At 39.9% G+C, this 17,858-nt stretch overlaps 1 protein-coding gene across 1 annotated transcript in view; it reads right to left on the bottom strand.

The window, feature by feature from the left end:
- Window positions 1–13,199, bottom strand: part of LOC108411623 (zinc finger protein 420-like) — a 35,521-nt gene extending 22,322 nt beyond the window's left edge. Inside the window, exons 1-3 of the mRNA XM_037538511.1 lie at window positions 13,149–13,199; window positions 9,554–10,920; window positions 3,303–4,109 (exon numbers count right to left, since the gene is read on the bottom strand). Coding sequence (XP_037394408.1) covers window positions 3,303–4,109; window positions 9,554–10,762 — 2,016 coding nt within the window. The 5' untranslated portion in view covers window positions 10,763–10,920; window positions 13,149–13,199. The remainder of the gene's footprint in view (window positions 1–3,302; window positions 4,110–9,553; window positions 10,921–13,148) is intronic.
- Between the last annotated feature and the right edge of the window lie 4,659 nt (window positions 13,200–17,858).

Consider the following 17,858-nt stretch of genomic DNA (forward strand, 5'->3'; position numbering starts at 1 on the left):
GGTCTACGTGATCCTGTATTTTAGTTTGTATTATTCCAGAAGTACTGCTGATTACTGACTTTATCCACTCACCTGACTTGGTCTCAAGGTCACCAGGGCCTCTTTACACCTTGCACTGACATGTTTTTGATGACAGGGTCACATTAGGACTGCACTTGACCACACGAAAAGTCAAAGCTAGGCACCCCCAGAACGCACTGTGATCGGATCATGATCAGAGACAGATTTGACCACGTTTAACAGAAGTGTAAACATAACGTTTTTCGTTATCCGTACACAAATATGTGACAAAAATGAGCCTGTTGAGCACTGACAAGTGGGTGAGAGATTAAACAATGAAATGAAGGAAGGACACGCAAGGTTGAAATTTGCCCCAATCCAAGCCGATTAAAGTGTCCAAGCCAAGCCTGTTGAGTCATGCCATATGAATACCACATATGAAGTGTAAATTAAATCTGAGGTTTCTACAGATACAGTCCAGAAACCCAACATGTTAATGTAAGGTTTAAACAGGCTCCATGTTTCTGTGAAGAGTAAAACGTCCATCCATCCATCCATTATCTTCCGCTTCTCCTGGGTTCGGGTCGCGGGGGCAGCATCCTAAGCAATGAAGCCCAGACCTCCCTTTCCCCAGCCACTTCCACCAGCTCTCCAAGGGGGATTCCGAGGCGCTCCCAGGCCAGCTGGGCGATATAGTCGCGCCAGCGTGTCCTGGGTCTTCCCCGGGGTCTCCTCCCAGGTGAACTTGCCTGTGACACCTCCCGAGGGAGGCGTCCAGGAGGCATCCTAACCAGATGCCCGAACCACCTCAGCTGGCTCCTCTCGACGTGAAGAAGCAGCGGCTCTACTCCGAGTCCTTCCCGGATGACTGAACTTCTCACCCTATCTCTAAGGGAGAGTCCAGACACCCTGCGGAGGAAACTCATTTCGGCCGCTTGTATTCGCGATCTTATTCTTTCGGTCATTACCCAAAGCTCCTGACCATAGGTGAGGGTGGGAACGTAGATCGCCCGGTAAATCGAGAGCCTTGCCTTATGGCTCAGCTCTTTCTTCACCACAACAGACCGGTAAAGAGCCCGCATCACTGCTGACCCAGCACCAATCCGCCTGTCAATCTCCCGCTCCCTTGTACCATCACTCGTGAACAAGACCCCGAGATACTTGAACTCCTCCACTTGAGGCAAGAGCCTATCCCCGACCCAGATTGAAACGTAACCTTTCTAAATATTCACTACATAATGGTCATTTAACTGCTGGCAGCTTTCTAGACCATAAAAGAGTTCTTATGCTTAAATAAAGAAAAGTAGAGCACAGAAATTTTTTCTCAGACCACAAAAGAAAATTCCATCACACTGAATTTAAGCAATACACAATTTAAGCAATTCAAACTAAGGCAACATTTCACAAGCATAACAGACAAAATTATAAATAGATTTATATAGATATGTAAATAACACAAGAGAAAATATCAAACTTTTTACAATAATTTCCTAAATTAAAAGCTACTTAAATTGGACAATATAGAAGATAACATTGAAAATTTAGGCTGTGAAAAACAAAAATCTATATTTTAATATTCAGCCTCTTTCTATTTTTAAAAATGCACATTTGAATGTAGGATTGCTGACAGAAACACAATTGATTCCTCACATCCAGAGTTTTAAGTACATCTGTCTGTATGTGTAAAATATCAGAGGGCTTTTTCAATGAGGAGGGTTATGAAACTTATATAAGCCATTAATGCATTAAAGGAGATTGAGCAGAACATAAATTAAAACATTAGTGACCTGAAAATAAACTCTATAATAGCTAAAATATTTATCCAACAACAGTAGGCCAGTACAGTTAGGCTGGATAAGGTTGAAATGCTATCTTAGCTAACAGCTCCAGACTTGATTCTGTCAAACTTTTAATCAGTCAGTGGCACTATTCGGACAGGATCACATTTCTATGGGGATAATGTTTATGAACAATTTGCCCGGGGAAAGAAATCACAGTATAGATGTCAGAGACGGGTGTGGATGCTTTATTTACACACTGCCTTCACTCCAGAAAAGATCAGACAACAAGTTAAAGCTTAGCTAGATTCAGCATCACAACAGCTAGTGAGCACCGTTTCAACACTGAAAACTTAATCATATTAATTATTAGGCTGTTTAGTAGATGTGTAACAGAAGTTTGATACTATTGCAAAAACTACTGCAGCTAGTAGTCACCACTATTGCAACTAATAAGAGTACCACTAATAATTATAATCTGTACTACAACAATAACAATAACAACAACAACAATAATAATAATAATAATAAATAGGCAGAGGATTCAGTAAATGTTTTGTAGTGTTAAATTACATTAACTTGTATATAATAAGCACAATTATAAAGAACTCTTATTATGAAAGCCGATCTGAAATTAAACTCATCACTGTTCCATCTCCACAAACAGTGTATTACATGTTATTCAACTGCTGTCATTGATTGATCCAGATAAATCCACCTTCTAGGCTGGATATCCTTGATAATTCACTTCCTTTCAATTAAGCATCACTACATAATGAATGAACCCAAGAAGATCTTAACAGGGCTCTTAACAGGGCCGTAGGGGTCCAATTGAGCCATTTATCCAGGCTGTAAGGGGATAATGCTAACTTTTTATCAACTTCCAGAGAAGTTGCATACTTTAGCAGACATTGCTAATGGAGTTACATTTGTTTTAGACAAACAATGATATTTTGACAAATTCAGAAATATTTTAGACAAAGAATGTCAGATGTTGGTGTCAGTATTAATCATGGCTCAAGCTGACTTTCCCTCTCATTAGAGCTCTTTTTATTATTTTTGCAGCCAAGCTGCCTCACAGATTAGATGGTATGACATTGAGCTATTAAGTGAGCATCATTGAGCATACATCCAAAGTCTGTGAGACCAGAGACCACAGAGCAGAGTCCATAGTTTTAACATGGACACATCATCGCTTTCAACATCAGCAGTAGCCTAGGCTGATTCTGTATAACTTAGGCTAAGCAATGCACAGTATCTGGTGGGTGAAGCAGAATTAATTGGATTTTTGCAGGTGATGCAGGTTAATTTCTGAGTCCATTCGAGTTTTCATTATAGTAAAAGCCTTGTAATTGCTGACAAACATCAGAATAATCTCCACCAACATCCCTTTATACCTCAGCTAAAACACCTTTCTTTTAAGTGCACTTCTGTTTCTTTTAAAGATTTCAAATTGCTGATACTCTGCCCACACTATGATCAGTAATATAACCTCTCTGTTGTGAATGAACTGGCATGTTCTCAAATTAGGTCGGTTTCAAAAACTCTTCCCTCTTCCATGTGAATGCACTGATGTGTTTGGAGATGACCTTGTTGATGAAAACTCTTCCCACAATCAGAGCAGAAATATGGTTTCTCTCCTGTGTGAATGCGCTGATGTGCTAGTAGATTACCCTGTTGATGAAAACTCTTCCCACACTCTGAACAGTGATACGGTTTTTCTCCAGTGTGAATGCGCTGGTGTGTTCGGAGATGAGTCTTTTGACTAAAATTCTTCCCGCACTCTGAGCACTGATACGGTTTCTCTCCAGTGTGAATGCGTTGATGTGTTCGAAGATGACTCCGTACACTAAAATTCCTCCCGCACACTGGGCACTGATGCGGTTTCTCTCCTGTGTGAATGCGTTGATGTATTCGGAGATGACTCTGTAAAGTAAAACTCCTTCCGCACTCTGAGCAGCCATACGGCTTCCTTTCTGTGTGAATGCGCTGGTGTAACTGGAGATCACGTCGGTCAGTAAAACCTATTCCACACTGTAGGCAGTGGTACAGTTTCTCTTCTACATGAATGCGCTGGTGTATTTGGAGATGACCCTTCTGATTAAAGCTCTTCCCACACACGGAGCACTGATACGGTTTCTCTCCGGTGTGAATGCGCTGGTGTGTTTTGAGATGACTGTGTCTGGTGAAACTCTTCCCACACTCTGAACAGTGATGAATTCTCTCCTTGCTTGCAGCTTTCCGTGTTCGGTGATGGCCTGTGTTAACACGGACAGTACAAGAAGCCAACTGAGGCCCTGGGTTCTCTGTGGAAGACATTTTTTCGCTAATGATTTATTTATTTCAGGTGTGTGATGTATTCCTCTTGGTGGCGTCTCCTGATGTGTCTGAGTGGGAAATGTTAACTGTGTAGGAAAGAACACTAGAAGCTGGAGAGAAAAGGGAAAAAAAAAAATTAGATACTGATTTTAGGGATTAAAGTGTGTTAGTCATGAGGAAGAGCTTTTTTCTCTGTACAAGTCTCTGAAGTTCTGTTTGGGGGAATGGCCCAAAATAAATCATTTGTGAACATAAATCAAAAGTACACAATGCCACTTTCTCAATGCTGATACTAGGCCTGTCTGCTTATTCGAGGAACCATGTGGAAAATAGCTGCAGTATAAGATTAAACAGGGTTGGTTCCTTAGCTGCACCTTTTTTGTCCAGTATTTTGTGATGATCTCTTGCACTGAAGTTGATGCTGGTGCAAGCATCATATAGAATAGGAGCTGAGGATCAATCTTTGTTAAATGCATTAAAGCATGGCTGTAGTATGACCACATCTTGAATTTGGCATACACTGTCTGTAGAATCCCTAGAAATAGACCACCATACCCAAACTAGTCAAACACTGTACTACCCTACAGGAAGAAATACCCAGCTAGCAACATGACGTCACACAGTGCTGAGTGAGAGCCATTTCAGGATAGATTTGTTACAGCACTGGATCTGATTTATTCTTAATTTTCCCTCCAGTACCCAAACCCAGAATTTAATGCTGATTGGCCACACAATGATACCCAGTGATAATGATGTCGCTTTTAGTCATTTTGCTCCCAACAGTTTTTAAATGCGCAACCAATGTTTCTACTGTTTTTCATATAACCTGAATATATACACACAACTGTCAAATTAATTGTCAGTGTCATGCAAGTGTAGGGTATACCTGAGGAGTAACTGATGATTGATTGGACAAACTGATGTCAGAGATCGACTCCTTAATTACATATACAGAAAGAGATACAGATATTTCTTTACATTTTGCCACAATGAAAGTATGCAAGTCATAAGCAGGAAAGAAATTTTAAATGACTCTTTTTCGACAAGGAGTAGCCCTGCTGAAGGAACTGCACAGACCAGCATGGAATCTGGTCTGGTCCTGATTTAGCTGGTCACCAAGCACCCATCACACCGGTTGACTTACACACCAACATCCAAAAGAACATATACTGTTTTTTTTTCCTAGCAGGGAGTACCAACAATTAGTGAACATAAAAGTTAAATGGCTTATCTTAATATATTCTTTTGACATTTTAGTCACACATTTTGTTGCCAAAAAATAAAGCCTGCAATAATAAACTTGGCCAGTTGCAGAAGTGCAGATCTGAGTATTTACAGGGTAAACTTAACAATCTAATCACAACTTGCAGTGAGAGCACAGCCTTGTTTTTTTTAGTGCAGCAGCACAAATACTCACTGGTTGCGTTTATATGCAAAGATTACCAATCCGATTGAATACACTCTCATTACAGATTAAGATTATTATAATACAATACAGATTATTTTTATACTCACTCTACTCAACAACCTGCTAGAAAATCTCTGTTACATGCACACTACATGTAATCAGATCCAAAATTACACGTGTATATAAGCATGACAACAAGCATCCCGAGTCCAGAGGGAGACAAGCAGCAACGAATGACCCAAGTTTTCATTTGGCACTGCCATTTTTTTACTGCATTAAAATGATGTCAGACTTAAGAAAGCGTACTTCACATTTACTTACTAAAGAAGAGGAAGACGTCAAGACCGCCGTCTTTTAAATTTCAGAGCTTAAACTCTGTCTCCACTGCAGACCAGTTTCAGCTCCCTTTTCTTCCAGTTTTGCATTAAACTTTGTTTCATTGAATACGTAAGGTCTTGGAGGCACCATGAAAAGTTGTTTGTTTTGTAAAGGTAAAAAAGCAAATTGTGTGCTGCTCCTGGAAACACATTCTTGCACCAAGGACAAAAGGTTTTTGGTAAATCAAAGGGTAATTAAAATAGTGTTTCTCATGGTTTAACTCGCTCTGCAGGTGTGGCTCTCCTACTTAACAGTTTCCCCGGAAAGATGGATGAAAATGGACACTGGCTGTTTGTATTGATCATCAAAGGCAATGTTAAAGATAAAAATAACTTGGCTTTAAAGTTTATATTAGAGATAACGTGTGTTTCAATAAATCTGAGAGCTGCGTTTTTTTACTGAAAGTTTTGTTTTAGGTAGTGATTTTAAAACGGTCATAGATGAGTATCTAGACTACTGGTATCAATGTGTTATGGCTATTATTAGTACTATAAACATGGACATTTATTTGTTGCACAAGATTGAAAATGATCAAGGCATTAGAGTAATGTTCTGTTCCATTATTATAATTTAAAAGAAGCTGAATTATTTAAACATATAAACAGACTATGTCAGTGAAGATCAGGGAATGAGAACAATCAAGAGTTGGTAAACCTTCAATCAATATTTGACAAGATTTATATGAGAAGAGCAAAGGGTGCTTAGAGTAGATATTGTAAAGAAGTTTTTGTTCTTTTCAGAATCAGATAACTTTTCATAATATATGTGAAGCTGAATTGTCAATTGAACTTCAGTTATAATGAATTTACTAAAATAGATACCAATTTTACACTTACATCAACAACAAAACCAAAACCTGGTTAAGATCGCAAAAATATAACTACTCAATACAGACTACAAACTGCTTTCTCACATTTATCAGCCATGTTATCAGTGCTAGTCTGGTTTTATGAAGGATCGTTCCATACATAATAATATTAAAGATTTCTGTTGTGCTTTAAATTTTTTTACTTTTTTTGGAAGACCCCTAGCAACATTTAACTTGAAATAACAGTTTCTGCTTATTACGTTAGAGACTTTCTCACCTAATTAAACTTTCTATTTGGGAATGCAAGAAGATACATCCGTTTACATTGTTACTATGGTTATTGCTTTACAGAAGGGAACAACCTACTTCACTTTTAATGTAAGTCAATGGAACCAGAATTTTTTCCAAGTCATTTTGGCTCAGCTCTTTTAATACATTCATCATGAAATTCACATACAAGGTAAAGGGAAACTGGTGTTTTCAAAACCTTTTCAGAGCAGCGTTATATTTAATGGATTATTTGCAGGATTACCCGCGTCGATTAATCGGATAGAAATTATAATCGGAATAGACCTTTAATGGATTATTGGACTGCATGTAAACGTGGCTGCTCTTTTGTAGATGATTGTCTTGTTCTGGAGGCCCCACCTCACTTTTAATAAGAACCATCTGGCCTCCTACCTCTGAAGGATGTGCACCACAAAGTTCTTCAGCAGACCTCACCTCATCATATCAGTGCTCATCACTGTCTCTTCCAGGGGTGTCCAATCTAACCCACAAACGGCCGGGGAGACTGTAGGTCCACGTTACAACAAAGCGTTAGCTCACATGAATCAATCGTTTGAAGACCAACTGATTAAACCCGTAAATCAGCTGAGCTCGTGCTGTTCGGAATGAAAACCTGCTGCAGCCACAATATGATAAGACTGGACACTCATGATCTGGTCGAGCTTTTTGCAGAGCAAATGCGAGATCGAGGACCACCAGAGTCCATCTATAAAACACAGATAACCCAAATCACGAGAAGACGACTCAGCCGCGTTTCTGCGCTGGCTCACAGTTTACACCCCACTTAAAAAAGGCAAACATCTCCCCAAAGCACTTCTCTACAGATCAGTTAATCCACAGAGGACAGAGTGTAAAAAAAAGTGTTTAGAACCCCTACTTACAACAGAACAGCTGTTTCTCTCGCTCTTCTTCTTCTTCTGCGCATTGTCTCTGGCGAACCAGTTACAGAAGTAGCGCCCCCACTTGGGCTGCACGGGACTCAAAGATATATAGGGGGATCACGACTGATATAGATAGATCATATATGCACACACCATCACCCACAACTGAGTGCATCCACAGGACTTGTACTAAAAGACATTTCAGCTCAGTGGTAGAAAGGTACGAAAATTACTCTTTATTTAACACCACACAGAAAAGCACATATAAACCACTGAACTCAGGGGTAAGGTCATCTCTAGTGATGTCATTCATGAATGAGTCTGCTCTTTTAGGTGAACACCAGGAGACAACATTGCATTGAAGAGCCCATAAAAAATATCCCTGTTGTCAGATGAAAACCTCACATCTCCAAAATGGTGACTTTACAGGAGAAGGAAAAGACATACTCTACTTTTAATGGAAGTCAATGGAATCAGACGTCTTTCCATGTCATTTTGGGGCACTTCATTGGGTCCATTCATCATGACATTTACACACAACATAAACAACAGCAAATTTTCAAATTAAGTCAAAAACTGGAAAACAGAACCAATTTTTAAATAGAACAAAAATGTACATACAAGGTTTTGTTCCGACAGCAGCAATATGCATTTCTGCTGAACTATGACAAAACAAATGGGTAGATGTTATAAAACTGCAAAAGCTGAAAATTCATGATGATTCTACTGAGCAGTCACTGGGCACCACCAATGCAGTTTTTGGATTTAGAAACGTCCTGCAACCCCTGCCAATAGAAATGATGAACCCCACATGGTATAACAAAAATAGCATATATGTGCACAACATAAACTAACAAACAACAAGCTCTTTAGGAGCGTATGTGCCTACCATGAGCCTCTGTGCGCCGAGCAGGAGCTGAGAAAACACTAAAAGTACAGGGTTGGTTTTGATGGTTCTTGAACACACAACCTCAACTCAGAGCTCAAAGCACTTCCACTGTACTGCCATGTGCAGCCACTACTTTTGGCTTTAAAAGAGGTACACAAACTTAATACGGCAGATGTCCGCATTCAAACTTGGACCATAAAAGGAGATTCAATTACATGCTTAAAGCATAATAAATGATATACAAAACTACATTTTACAACCATTAACATATAAAAAAATGACTAGAAGTAGTAAAAAAAAAAAAAAAAAAAAAAAAAAAAAATGCATTTATACTCCTATATAAAAACCAGTTGTATTATCACCTCACTTCATCCCTCACTATACACAAACTAGGGCTATACTACAGTATCCGAATCATATCAGTATGGTTATTATAAACATTTTTAGATCTGACAGTTAAATTTATAACCCTGTAGAACAGTTTTTAATAAGTGGTCAACAACCTTTTGCCTGCAGATCTACTTTCATACAGATTTTAATTTCAAACTGCATCCAACAGGCGGCGCCCACTTTTCTAATGTTAATGCATCTGATCCATCCAGCCAAGGACCTCTGAAGATGTTAACAAGCTGGAGCAGGTGAGACAGATTGTGGTTCAAACTAGTCACCACAGGAGGATTGGTCTCCATAATCATGTATCATGGGCATACATATATCATGGATAAATATTGGTCAACGCTATTAGCACAGAATTGATATTGGTGCACCCCGATGACAACAACCCTTTTATGTTTCTTACAATTAACTTCTTTTCTTAGAACATGTTCTTGCCTTTGGGCACTTGTGTGTCTTTAAAGATTTTGAATGTCTGAAGGACTGCCCACACTCTGAACAGTGATGAGGTTTCTCATCTGTGTGAATTCGTTGGTGTTTCCTAAAATTACCTTCATCACTGAAACTCTTCCCACACTCTGAACAATAATACGGTTTCAGTCCTGTGTGAATACGCTGATGTACTTGCAGATGACCTAGTCGAGTAAAACTCTTTCCACACTGAGAGCAGGAATATGGTTTCTCTCCCGTGTGAATGCGCTGGTGCACTTTTAGACTGCTTTGAGTAGTAAAACTTTTCTTGCACTCAGAGCAGTGATACGGTCTCTCTCCAGTGTGAATGCGCTGGTGTACTTTTAGATAACTGTGTGAACTGAACTTCTTCCCACACTTTACGCAGTGATACGGTTTCTCTCCAGTGTGAATGCGCTGGTGTAGTTTGAGGGTACCATTCTCTCTAAAACTCTTCCCACATTCTGAGCAACAATGTGGTTTTTCACCTGTGTGAATATGCTGGTGTATTTGGAGTCTTGTTTGAGAAGTAAAACTCTTCCCACACTCCGAACAATAATATGGTTTTAGTCCAGTGTGGACGCGTCTGTGTATCCGGAGATAACCTTGTTGATTAAAACTCTTCCCACACTCTGAACAGTGATATGGTTTCTCTCCTGTATGAATGCGCTGGTGTGTTTGGAGACTGCACTGTACAGTAAAACTCTTCCCACACTCGGAGCACTGATATGGTTTCTCTCCAGTGTGAATGCGCATGTGTGTTTGGAGACTGCACTGTACAGTAAAACTCTTCCCACACTCAGAGCACTGATATGGTTTCTCTCCAGTGTGAATGCGCTGGTGTAGTCGGAGGCTACCCTGTACAGAAAAACTCTTCCCACACTCTAAGCAGTCATATGGCTTCTCTCCTGTGTGGGTACGCTGGTGTAATTGAAGATGATTCTTTCGGTTAAAACTCTTCCCACACTCTAAGCAGTGAAACGGTTTCTCTTCTGTATGAATGCGCTGATGTCGTTCAAGGCTACTCTGTACAAGAAAACTCTTCCCACACTCTGAGCAATCATACGTTCTCTTCTTGCCTGGGTTTTTCTGTATTTTTCTCTGTGATGTGTTAGCACAGAGAGTACCAGAAGATGTCATTTGTTTACTCAAGCTTCGTGCAGATGACATGCTCACATAAATATCGGCATATTCCCACAATATTTCCACAGTGTATTATTTTGCTCTTTGTACCAACTCCTGATATGTTTATGGAAGTAAATTTGAAGCCATGTAGAAAAACTACACTAGCAGCAGCAGAAGACTTAGGATTAAGAGGTCAACTCTTTCTAGAAAGAAAGAAAGAAAGAAAGAAAAGAAAGAAAAGTCAATGTCAAATAACAAAAGTGTAAAGAGGAGTTTACCCAGTTAACTGCTGAACATCTGTCCCTAAAATTCTCTTATTCTGGTAATCATGCATGAAACAACTACAGTAAATGTTTTTTAAAAAGTCAGGTCCTTCACTAGATCAACATACTGGAAGAGAAGATATAGTGAGGGCCTACATATTTTCTTCCAGTATGTTGCTATGGTCCCTTGCACTGAAGTGGACACTGGTGTAAACTCATATGAGTTGAGGCTATGCCATTTTTTCCATGACATGTTTTTCCTAATATCTAAAACCTTACTACAAAACATCTTAAGTGAAATATATATAAAAAAAGTTGGAACACTGTAAAATGTAAATAAAACAATGCAATAATTCACAAATCTCAGACTCATAGTTTATTATTTAGCATAGAACACATATCAGATGTTTAAATGGGAAATTTTATCATTTAATGAAAAACATTTACTCATTTAGAACCGGATGGCAGCAACGCACCTCAGAAAAGTTGGCACAGGGGACAACAAAAGGCTGTAAAAGTAGGTGATCCTAATATAAAACAGCTGGAGGAGCAAATAGCTAAAATGTCTGTTTACGAAAAGAGCATTTTAGAGAGGCAGAGTCTCTCAAAGAAAAGATGGGTAGAGGTTTAAAAACATACACTTTCAACATAAAACTATGAAGACTTTGAACATCCCACCATCTACAGTACATAATATTGTCAAGAGAATCTGGAGAAATCCCTGTACACAAGGGACAAAATCAACGGTCAATACTGGATGCTTGATTCTGTACTGGAAAATCACTGCATGGGCTCAGGAAAACTTTCAGAAATCAATGTCTGTGAACACAGCTCGCTGTGTAATCCACAAAACACAGCTCGCTGTGTAATCCACAAACACAAGTTAAGGCTGTATCATGAAAAGAAGAAGCCATTTGTCAACACAATCCAGAAACGCCGCTGTCTTCTCTGAGCCAAAACTCACTCAAAACGGACTGAGGCAAAATGGAAAACTTCTGTGATCAGATTAATCAAAAATGGAAAATTCAGCTATTTTTCAGCATATAGTTCAAAAGTCTGCATCTTTGATTGTCTAGGGCTGCATATGGTGTGGGCAGCTTACACATCTGGAAAGGCTCCATCAATGCTGACCAGTACATAGAGGCTTTAGGAGAACATATGAACTCATCCAGACAGCGTCTCTTTCAGGAAAGGCCTTGCATATTTCAGCAAGACAATTTCGGGTGCTGAATTGACCTGCCTGCAGTCCAGACTTTTCACTAATAGAAAACATTTGGCTCAACATAAAGTGAAGAACCAGACAAAGACAGAACCGTTGAGCAGCTAAAATCCTACATCAGACAAGAATAGGACAACATTCCTCTCTCAAAACTCCAGCAAATGGTCTCTTCAATTCCCAGATATTTACTGGCTGTTGTTAAAAGGGGATACTATACAACGGTGGACACAGCCCTGTCCCAACTTTTCTGAGATTTGTTGGTGCCATCAAGTTTTAAATGAGTTAATGTTTTTCATGAAATGGTAAAATGTCTCTTTCAACATCTCATGTGTTCTATGTTCTACTGCAAATAAAATATGGGTCTATGAAATTTGCTAATCATTGCATTCTGTTTTTATTAATATTTTACACCTTTTTTGGAATTTGGATTGTAGTTTTAACAAATTTTAAATATGAGACCAATAATATTTTTACTGTGCATTTCAAGTAACCTATAATTCTACTTGGAAAATGAAGTAACTATCAATGTCATCAACGCAAATGTACTGTATATCTCAGGAAAACTGATGGGACAAACTGATGTCAGAGATGGATCCCCAAAAAATCTTTTAAACTTTTTGGCGGTATTGCTTTTTATACTTTGTAAGAACGTTTTTACTTTTTTGATTTAATAACCTTTTTATATTAGAAAACAGATCAAGTTAAAATTAGAATATTAATTAAAAAGTTAATTAGTTGTAACATAATACTACGTCGGAGACCCAGGGTGGAGGCTGGACTGCTCTGGATCCCGACAGTCTGGCTAGAAAACAGTATGATCATCCAAAACTACAGAGACGAAACACCTACTTAGCCCAGACCCTGTTTACATCGTAACAGCTCCTGATTCTCTAAAGATCGGTAAAAACACCGAGAGCAGAGCATGAAGAGTCTTAGAGCCTCTACTTACAACACAGCAGGTTGTGTTTCACTCCCTCCTGACCACAATAAGAAATTATCCTTCTTCTTCTCCACTTTATTGTCTTTGGAAACCCATCGAGAACTAGCGCCCCCACCTCGGCTGAGGAGGATTTACACTGGAACTGTGATCACAGCGGATCTGAAGTTTATTTACGTCCATCCATAAACGTCGCCTCATGCGCTCCGATTGCTGATAGGTGAACGCGCTGGTGTGTTTTAAAATTAATCTGTTTAACATTGTTTAACATGTTAACATTTCCACACCCTGAGCAGTGTTAGGATTTCTCTCCTGTATGAAAAAAATAATACATCCCTTAATACATCCCTGATAAAATTATCATAAACCAGCATATATTATAGTTTAGATGCTGGTTAGAAACAAAGGAAGCTGCTATGCTGGCCATTAGCAAAACCAGCACATCGCTGTTCAAATAAAAACATGCATCTCTGTTTTTGTCCATTTTTTTTCTACATCATTTGAACACGGCAGTTGTCCTTTACCTTGTGTAATTCACAATGAATCGAATAGAAATGCTCCAAAATCACTTGAAATAAAAGTTAAAAACATTTTTGTTCTCTCCTGTAAAGTTACCATTTTGGGCTCACTTGTTTTTTTTTTTTGGACAGTGATGATATGTTGTGTTTTGGATCCTGGCTGGTCAACCAGCAGGACCATCCTGGGTGAACAACTAAACCAGCATAAATCATCTTAGACTTTCTGCTTTTGCTGCTGTTTCAGCAGTGTTCTGAACACCACGTTTACAAGGTTTCCTGGTATAGCTGAAGACACACCCACTGCTGCCATATGTAACTACTATTTTTTTTGTAAGTCTTTGTAAGTGACTTAAAATGCAATATGGCAGAGGTGTGGACTCAAGACCCGAGAAAATCGAGAAAGACTTTGTGTGTTTATTTAAGCCTGCCTTTCAAGTGCTTGAAATGGACAGTTTTGGACGCAAGTCAGAGATAATATGTGCTGTTCTTTAGCACAACTGATTACTTTCTGAACCTAGCTACAGCATGACCTGTAATTTATGAGTGTTTCTACCATTTGTTCACAGAGAAATACAAGAAACCCGGATCTATGGGTCCCCAGGGGGTCCTTAAAGGAATGTTAAAGGCAATTTCAACAGTTCAGCTACCAGGTGTTTGAAATGTGTTTTTTAACATGTACTGCATTACATATGGTAAATGTAAGTTTAAAAGTCACATGTAATTACTAAAATGATTAAACCTTATGTTGTGATTAGCATTACTACCTAAGATTTGACCATTTTAGTAATTGTGTGCAACTTATCCATAAACTTATCATATGCAATAACCATATGTAATGCAGAGCATGTTTAAAGAACACATTTCAAACATCTGGTATCTGAACAGTAAAGCTAATCGCAGAACGGTAAATATGAAAGGTATGGGAGTCAGGGCCAGAGGCTCCATTTCCCTGGTAGTTGCAAGCTCCTCAGTGGCAAGGTACTGGGGTGGATAAGATTTAACTGGAAATGCTTAAGCTTTTGGATGTTGTGAGGCCGTCACAGCTGACACGCATGGACCTCTGCATGGACCAGTACTGCATGGACCTCAGGAACAGTACCTCTAGACTGGCAGACCAGGGTGGCGGTCCCTGTTTTTAAGAAAGGTGTATGCCAACTAATGGGGTATCACACTGCGTATTCTCCCTGGGAAAGTTTATGATGGACAAAGCAAAAAATTCTTCTTCAATATGCAGAACTAAAATTTAACAGGCATTAAGATATAAGAACATACTGGGACACAAATCACACATGAGAGAAGACAAGTTTTATCTGTTACAATATTAACAATTGCCTTCTTTACAATTTCAATCATTCAAGTGCTTAATGGATAGCAGTCACACAACGTCATTTTCATGATTTAAAATGAAATGCAGGTCCAGCTGAAACGATCAAATAATTCAACAGCAGCCTTGTAGTAATAATGGCAGAGAGTTCACAACCCAACTCAACCACAGAGAGAGCGATCTGCATTCAAAGGAATTGAAAATTCCTCTATTTGGAAAACTTCAGAAGAGCAAATAAGGGTTAGTAGATGGCAAAATTGTGGAATCTTGAAATAAATTGATAAGTTGTATGTAAGCTAGACAGATAGATAGATAGATAGATAGATAGATAGATAGATAGATAGATAGATAGATAGATAGATAGATAGAGCAAAATGAACAGGAGCAAAGTATTACTGTATACTCTTTACAGATACATAAATACAAAGATAATAGAAAAAAATATACTATAAACAATACAAATTATGTGCAGTACCTAAATACTATGCAGTTGACAATGAAGTGATGCCTGTCCCTCCAGTGAATGAACAAGTGACGATGTATTTTAAACAATAACCAACCTTAACAGCTAACATTTATAGATGTATAAACAAAATGACAATATTTGTGGACAAATAAACAAAGTATAAATGTATAAACTAAGTAGCAGTGCATGGTAATATGAGTGGAGAAATATTATTTAATGTCCAGTTGGTGCCCAGTGAGCCTGTCCTGTCAGTGGTTCAGTATACAATAATGTCCCGGCACAGTGATGAGGTGTTGTACAGTGTGATTGCTGTTAGTACAAACAATCTCCTGTACCATTCTGTGCTACATCATCATCAACCACTTAATCCAGATATGGTCACAGTAGCAGTTGGGAGAGCAGAGAATCCCAGATGACCCTGTCCCCTGCAACTTCCTCTAACTCATTTTGGGAGACCTGATGTCGTCCCCAGGCCAACTTGGAGATATAATCTGTCTAGCAGGTCCTAGGATGACCCCAGGGTCTCGTCCCAGTAGACCGTGCCTGGTACACCCCCACTGGGAAGTGGCCAGGGGGCATCTGGATCAGATCCTTGAACCACCTCAATTGGTTCCTCTCAATGTGGAGGAGTAGTCGCTGTACTCCAAGCTCCTGCTGGATGACCAAGCGTCTCACCCTATCGAGTAGAGCGTAGCCTGCCACCCTGCAAAAAATGCTCATTTTTACCCTTGTATTCGCTATCTCATTCTTTTGGTCATTACCCACAGCTCATGACCACAGATGATTGTTGGGATGTAGATTGACCAGTAAACAGAGCACTTTGCCTTATGGATCAGCTCCGTCTTCACCACTACAGTATGTTACAGTAACTGCATTACTGCTGTTGCCTGTCCCAGCCTGCAGCCGATCTCACCATCCCTCTTCCCATCACTCATGAACAAGACTCTGCTTGACCATGCAATCTAGTCAAAAGAACAATGTCATCTGCAAATAGCAGAGATGATACCTGCCAGCCTCCACGCATAATGCCCTCCTGACCTCGGCTACGCCTTGACACGCTGTCCATGAATATCATAAACAGGAGCGGAGACAAGGCACAACCTTGGCAGAGTCCAACGCTAACACTGAACGAGCTTGAGTTAATGCAGAGTATACGAACACAACTCTAACTCCGGGAGTACAGAGACTGAATGGCCTGGAGTAGTAGCCCCAGAGTTAGACTTGGTTGGCAAATTCTCATGCCTCCATAACAATCCGTGAGAGGGTGAAAAGCTGGTCCATTGTTCCATGGCTGGGATCAAATCCGCATTGTTCCTCCTCAATCTGAGGTCTGATTATTGGTCCGAGTTTCTTGTCAGCAAATTAGCATAAACTTTCCCAGGGAGGATGAGCTGTGTGATACCCGGATATTTGGCATACACCCTCTGGTCCGTTTTCTTAAAAATAGGGACTGCCACCCTGGTCTGCCAGTCTAAGGGTACTGTTCCTGAGGTCTATGCAATACTACAGAGGCATGTCGGCCATGACAGCCTCACAACATCCAGAAGCTTTAGCATTTCCAAGTAAATCTCATCCACCCCAATACCTTGCCACTGAGGAGCTTGCAACTACCTCAGTGACCTCCACCAGGGAAGTGGAGTCTCTGGCCCTGATTCCCATAAGGGAGGCACATTTCTTGGATTAAGGAGTTCCTCAAAGTGCTCCTTCCACCAACCAACATTATCATCATTTGAAGTTCTCCATGCCCTGCTACCAATACTGCTGCTACCTTTTTTGCCTGTCGGTAGCTATCTACTGAGTTGGGAGTCCTCTGGGCCATTCAGTCCCTAAAGGTTTCTTTCTTCAGCTTGATGGCCTCCTTCCCCACCAGTGTCCACCAGGGTGTTCTTGGGTTACCGCCCTGACAGGTACCAACAAGCTTTTGGCAACAGCTACGTCTGGCTGCTTCCACAGTGGAGGTTTTGAACAGACTTGGTACTGACTTGGAGCACACACTTCTCAGAAAGTAGAGACTGCTCATCCCCTGTGCACAGCCTCTGTGTTGGCCCTCCAGTCCTGTTTGTTGTCAAGAGGACCGATCATGGTCCTCTTCCTCTTGAAGTCCACCACCATGCCCTTAATCTTGGTCACATTGAGAAACAGGTGTTTCCACATACACCACTCAACAAAACTTTCCACAAGGTTTCCATATTCTCCTTAATGCTCATCCATAATGCATCCAACCACCTCAGAAAATTTCTGAAGGTGGCAGAGATCCGACCTGTATAGGAAGGAATCATATGCTGCGTAAGCTATGTAAGCCTAATATTCCAACACTAGCAACCAGAGTGCACATCTTGAAAAGATGGACCCAAATGCATCTAATTCAGTTTCCACTCAAAATGACGTTCCATCTGATAAAGCATGTTCATGGG

The sequence above is a fragment of the Pygocentrus nattereri genome, chromosome 5 (assembly GCF_015220715.1).
Source record: "Pygocentrus nattereri isolate fPygNat1 chromosome 5, fPygNat1.pri, whole genome shotgun sequence".
Taxonomy (NCBI): domain Eukaryota; kingdom Metazoa; phylum Chordata; class Actinopteri; order Characiformes; family Serrasalmidae; genus Pygocentrus; species Pygocentrus nattereri.